Genomic DNA, 6,395 nt, shown 5'->3' with positions numbered 1-6,395 from the left:
CATCCTCATCCTCATCCTCATCATCATCATCATCATCATCATCATCATCATCATCATCATCATCATCATCATCATCATCATCATCATCATCATCATCAATGCCTCTCACCCCTGGCAGGGTAAAGGCCACGTACAAGCTCCTTCCATTTATCTCTGTCCAGGGCCATCCTTCCTAGCTCGTTCCAAGTGAGCTTCATCTCTCTCATGTCCCTTTCCACACATCTCCACCATGTTTCCCGTGGCCTACCCATGCCTCATGCTCCCTGTGGGTTCCACTACAGCGACTGTCTTGTGATGTTTCTGCTGGGCTTTCGGAAGGTGTGCAGTAAACAGTAGTCGAGAAAAAAATGGCATAACTCAGGCTGATGATAGCGACATTGGTGTGGGCTTTTCCGTCTTTATAAGTTTTGAGGACTGCTCTCTGGGGACGAATCAAAATCTTTGAACCGGAGTCTTTCCCTATGTATCTTAGGTGTGGCTGCTTTGATGGCAATGAGGTCATCGGTGGGTTCCTGGAAGATGATGTCCGTCATTGATGACGTGTCACTGAACTTGGCTATGGGCACGTAGTATTTCGGTTTTATGCTGGGTGCCTCTCCCTGCGCGTCCTTGATTTTGGCGCGACCGTTCATGACGGTGCTAGAGAAGCCGTTAGCGGCAGCGCCCGAGGACGTGGACAAGTTGTGCATTTTGAGAGCGCCGTAGTCAGTGGGATGATCCCGACTCGCCTCGCTCCCGTCCCCCGCAACCTCCTCCTCGCCCTCCTCCTCCACCTCCTCCTTTTTCCGAGGAGAGGTGGAGCGAGAGCGGACGTGCTCGTAGAACAAGGTAAAGTTGTTGGAGATGACGGGGATGGTGAGAGCCAGCAGCAGGACGCCACAGATGGAACAAGCGGAGCCCACAATGTAACCCACCGGCGTGGAGGGCGTCACGTCTCCATAGCCCACCGTCGTCATGGTGATGATAGCCCACCAGAACCCTATGGGAATCGTATTGAACTCAGAGTCAGGTCTGGCGCTGTCGTTTCTCTCGGCGTAGTAAATCATGGTGGAGAAGATGAGCATTCCGATGAGGAGGAAGATGAAAAGCATGAGCAGTTCCTGGAGACTGGCCATCAGCGCGTAGACAAGAACTTTCAGGGCCTGGTAGTGCTTCACCAGATGGAAGATCCGGAACATTCGAAAGATGCGGAGAATGAACATGATCTCGATGACGAACCGCTCGTTGATGTAGCATGCCTGGAGCTCGGATTGTTCAAATATAACTTGAACGTAGAGAGGGACCAGAGCCAGAAGGTCTATGATGTTCATCGGGTTCCGGACAAAGCGCAGTTTCTCGGGACTCACCACGAAGCGAAGCACGAGCTCTAGCGTGAAGAACACGGTGCAGATAAAGTCCAGGACGTTGAGGGCCGTGTTAGAGGCCATGACCACCTGGATCGTCTTCGTCTCGCCGTTACAGGAGGCGCTGGATATGTTGTAGGACACCTGGGGAAAAGAGCGCAACTGACTACGGTCAATGATTATTTGCATAGTGCTCATTTGCATAACAGAGGGATCAAGGCAGCTATTGATTATGGTCAATGGTTATTTGCATAGTGCTCATTTACATACCATATGGATCATGGCAGCAATTGACTACGGTCAATGACCATTTGCATAATAGAGGGATCAAGGTAGCAATTGACTATGGTCAATGGTTATTTGCATAGTGCTCATTTGCATACCATATGGATCATGGCAGCAATTGACTATGGTCATTTGCATAGTGCTCATTTGTATAGTGTAAACATGGCATTACAGTGATATCCCTAAGACGTATGTGTAAAATGGATAACTGTATGGACTTAACACGTCTTTCAAAACTGTAACTTAATTACATGTAAGTGGCGGGGAGGTATGTGTTTAAATTTAGCTACATGTATATCTCGGGTAACTGACGAGAGGCAAAAGTTTTAAATTCTGATACTGAGTAAGAAACATCTTTCTTTTTATGGAAGCAGCTTTTGTGTGACAAAGTCTTTATAACTCTGAACACGCAAGTCGGGCATGTTCAATCAACGGCAGCTCTTCAACCACTGGTGTACAGGTTGGGGTGGGGAAATTGGGTTAGCAATATTGTAAGCTGTTCTGCCAGCTACCATATACTATGCTGATTGGTCGCTTTTAAGCACAAGAGGGCTATTCCGAAAAATGCTGTTTTGAGAAAATAGAAGGTAAAATTTTTGCCCCCTGATCAGTTTCTTTAAAAGACAAGGAGAGTTTCTTCTATAACCAAACAAATATGCACACCAATGAAACCAAACTTCTACTACAGGTAGGGGAATGCCCACTTTTGGTGTAGGTCAAAATTTCCGGAAACCCATGAAATCTGGGTTATCCCGCTTATCCTTAAAAGCGACCAATTGGTGGGAGGAAATGTGATAAACAAGTCTCAGTTGTCCCACCAACAACCCATATACTAACTGGGGTTAGGGAGAGGTGCCGGGGGAGGGAATGATGGTGGGATAATATCCAAATTGTCAATAGATCTGTCTTGTGAAGAAATCAGATCATGTAACAAGTTTCTACTAACAAGTTTCTGCTTTCTAAGACATAGAACAACATGCATCCTTAATACTGTTTCTGTTACAGTAGAATTTTAAAACATGCACAGCTGACTCTAACAATAATACTAATAACTGCATTTATATAACGCATATCCATGCTCCACAGCCTGAACTATGCACTTCACAACTTGTATTTACCCAGCACACCCTAGAACACTTACGAACATTCTCGGCTTCCCGCGAAACATGCAGTGCAAACTGCGGATTGCACGCCCTCAAACACTAGCAAACTGACAAGATCTTTCGCTGTCTGTAGCCGGGTATCCTTTCCCACCGGGGTGAAGAGAAGAAAATTCGTGTAAAAGTGCCTTTCCTAGGGATTCGAACCCCCGACCTTTACGGTAGCGAGTTCAAGAGTCTAACCATTAGACCACTGACGACACCACATACCTCTACACCCCCGCACCGGCCGGGTGATTTAAATGTGTCTCGATGCGGTGGAAACAGGCGCTTGTCAATAAATTTGAGGCTAATGAGGTTATTAGTATCTTTTTTAAGCCCGTTCATCGACCTTGCTTTTGGATGAAAAAGTATCCATCCATCAAGAACAGAAGTCAAAATGTTTGTAAATGTAGGTGGAAAGGGGGGGGGGCGCCTAGTCTCAGGGGGAAAATTAGAGAGAAAACGGCTTTCTATGTTAGGTGATTTCCAGAGTTAGAGTGCTCTTGGAAACAGCGAATTAACATTTTGTGTCTTTTATTAAACTTTAAAAAAAATAACATTCAAGCAGGAATGTTTTTGAAAGGATATAAAAATTGTTGAGCTAAAAAAAAGTAATCATACATTATAATCTGATTTTGAAAATTGCTAAACAGGCGGAAAAAGGTCCGTTATTTTCGATTTCATTATTTTGACGAGAGCCTGATTTCATCACGATATCTCACAAATCGGTACCTTAGGATTACAAAATTCTATCTGAAATTGTTGGCCATTTTGAGTTACTAAGACCATGAGGTCAGAAATTAAGATTTAATGCTCTTTTTGCTGCATCAAAATCGTTAAACTATTCGGAGCCGTTATCAGGATATTTAAAGAACTGCATTCGAAAAAAGCTTGGCATATTGTAAAGCTAACAATTTTCGACGTCAAATTTATCAAAACTCAGTACTGAGCAGATAGAAGTTTGTAATTCTAGGGTAGCGATTAATAGTCTCCTCTCCCGTGAACTGTAAGTTTACGGCACGCCAGTTCAGCTGGGTCATGACATCGCTCGGCTGTTTACTGTTATAAGAAAAAGTCCCATACCTCAGCCAGTTCATCGTATCTATTACCAGACTATACGTTTATTGCATGGAGCGTTCATTTCTACTCCGCTTTGTGTTTTTTTATTACTATTAATTAAGTAGTAGGTTAACTGGAATTGGAGTTATAGGGTTTTGTGGTGCTGAAAAACATTGGATGGCAAAATTGGCTGCCTACTAACGTGGACAAGCAATCCGTATATAAAACGTAAATCCCCATTGGAAGGGTGCTGCTATTTCAATACAAAGTTCGGTCCTGGGAAAAATAGGCCCTCTCACAACGCAACAGTATTTGGCCTGCTTTCCAAAGACATACAATGTCCAATACGACCAGCGGTTATTTTAGACAGGAGGACGTCTGGGACACTCTCATTATAATAATATAAAAACGTAAGTGGGACTTAAAAAGTGGGAAAAATAATAATCGATAGCATTTGTATAGCGCAAATCCCCGCACAACAGCAAGCTCTAAGCGCTTCACAATCTATACTATTATCCCAGCAGACCTGAGAGCATTTTGAAGCAAACTTAACTTCCTTGGAAGCATACAGTGCAAGCAGCCATTTATATGCGCTAAAACACTAACACTAACATACTGACAAGATCTTTCGCTGTCTATGGCCAGGTATCCATTTCCACCTGGGTGAAGTAAGGAACATTCGTGTAAAATGCCTTTCACAAAGGCGTATACGTTCTTATACTATCTCTGACCGTCTAGACAAAGACACAAGGTCGGGCCCACGGCTGGAACCCCCGACCCCGCAACATGGAATGACATCAAGCGACTAGCCCAGGATAGGGAAAGGTGGAAAGTGTTTGTTCGTGGCCTATTATATACCGATCCAGGGTGAGAAAGGCAATGATGATGATGATGATGATGATGATGATGATGATGATGATGATGATGATGATGAAAATTGGACCTGGGAGGTGGGTGTTTATACAGGTAATTGTCTTAGACCTGTGGCCGTTAGGGCTGGTTCGACTGTATTTAGGTCGAGAAAAGGGCGTAAAACTGGTAGAGAAACAGAAGAACAAACCTTGGGCCTCAGCTCCGGAATGGTTTCCAGACAGAACCCGGCAATGGAGGCAACGACAAAGAGGAACGACACGATTCCGTAAGCCTGAGGAGGAAAGAAGAATAATAATAAATAATATTTTTAATTTTGTTTTATAAACATGAAAAAAATAATTAAAAAATGATAATGTACATTTATACAGCCCATTTCCACAAAGAGGTGCTCAATGCAGTGTACAATAGTACAAAGAACATATGCAGCGCACAGCTCCTATAGTAATCCTCTCTCTCTCTGTCTCTCTCTCTCTGTCTCTCTCTCTCTGTCTCTCTCTCTCTGTCTCTCTCTCTATCTCTCTGTCTCTCTGTCTCTCTCTCCTGTACATCCTTGAGTAAAGACAATCCCACAAAACTTACACAGACACCTTTGTACTCATTGATGACATCACACAGTCACAGACATAAATTGGTACAGAACAGAACAACTCGATAATGATGACAGATTGGATTGCACCCAAAAAAAACACACAAAAAAAACCGACCTAAAAGAACAACAAAAACAAAAACAAAAAAAGCAAAAAGAAAACCCCCCAAAACAAACCCAAATCTCAATTCTGAAATCACGCACCGAAATACACAGAATTGTTTTCTTAAAGTAGTGAAGTCAAAAGAACTTAGAAGAGTGGCAATACCCGGTGTCTAACAAAAAAAGAAAAAAAAAAAGAGGACCCGCTCATACGTGAATGACTCGGTTATCTCTGTACACAGAATGTGTTTCAGATGCCCTAATAGGCCTGGCAGTAGTTTTAAAAAATCTCTGACATTTAGTGAGTGTTCTAACTACATTCCTTCCACATGCTTAAACTTATAATGAGTCTATCGTGGCTTATTGAACCAAGACTGTTTCGTGTGTATGGGACTGAACTTTCAACAAACTAAACGGGCTTTCGGCGGAGAAAATTATGGTGCGTTAGAAATTGTGAAAGCTCTAGAAGAAAACAGGAAGAGTAAAAATAACTGGTTGCTTGCAGATAGATAGATAGATAGATAGATAGATAGATAGATAGATAGATAGATAGATAGATAGATAGATCGATAGATAGATAGATAGATAGATAGATAGATAGATAGATAGATAACACATCTCTCTCGGGTGTCTACACTAATACTAACAGTTAATTTTAAAATCCAAAGTGCTGCACATTTTGTAGTTGTTTTTGTTTCTACTAATCACAAAAGCGTCAGTTGATAGAAATGTGCAGGGTAAAAAAAAATATATTTAACAAAATGACTGGTCTCTTGTTGGGAGAAGAAACACTTGTGATCTAGGCTGTTCCGTTGTTTGGTTGGTTGATTGCTTTCGGATTTTTATTGTCTTGTTTTGTTGTGTTTTGTTTTACTTTGTTTTATTTTGTTTTGTGCTTTTGTTTTGTTTTGCTTTATTTTGTGTTTTTTTCTGTTCGTTTCGATTAGTTTGGTTTATATTGAAATGTGATAAACAAGTCTCAGTTGTCCCACCAACAACCCATAT

General features: G+C 42.2%; 1 protein-coding gene across 1 annotated transcript; it reads right to left on the bottom strand.

Moving 5' to 3' along the window:
- Positions 1–388: 388 nt before the first annotated feature.
- On the bottom strand, positions 389–4,973 carry LOC101846940 (potassium voltage-gated channel protein Shaw; the record flags this gene model as incomplete). The annotated part of the gene is given in 2 exon segments (XM_005112721.3): positions 389–1,487; positions 4,890–4,973. Coding segments are annotated over 2 exon segments (1,173 nt in total), but the record flags the coding sequence as incomplete, so codon positions are not given.
- Between the last annotated feature and the right edge of the window lie 1,422 nt (positions 4,974–6,395).

The sequence above is a fragment of the Aplysia californica genome, unplaced genomic scaffold (assembly GCF_000002075.1).
Source record: "Aplysia californica isolate F4 #8 unplaced genomic scaffold, AplCal3.0 scaffold01376, whole genome shotgun sequence".
NCBI lineage: Eukaryota > Metazoa > Mollusca > Gastropoda > Aplysiida > Aplysiidae > Aplysia > Aplysia californica.
Note: the sequence above shows the minus strand (reverse complement) of the source record. Positions and strands in the feature narration are given on the sequence as shown.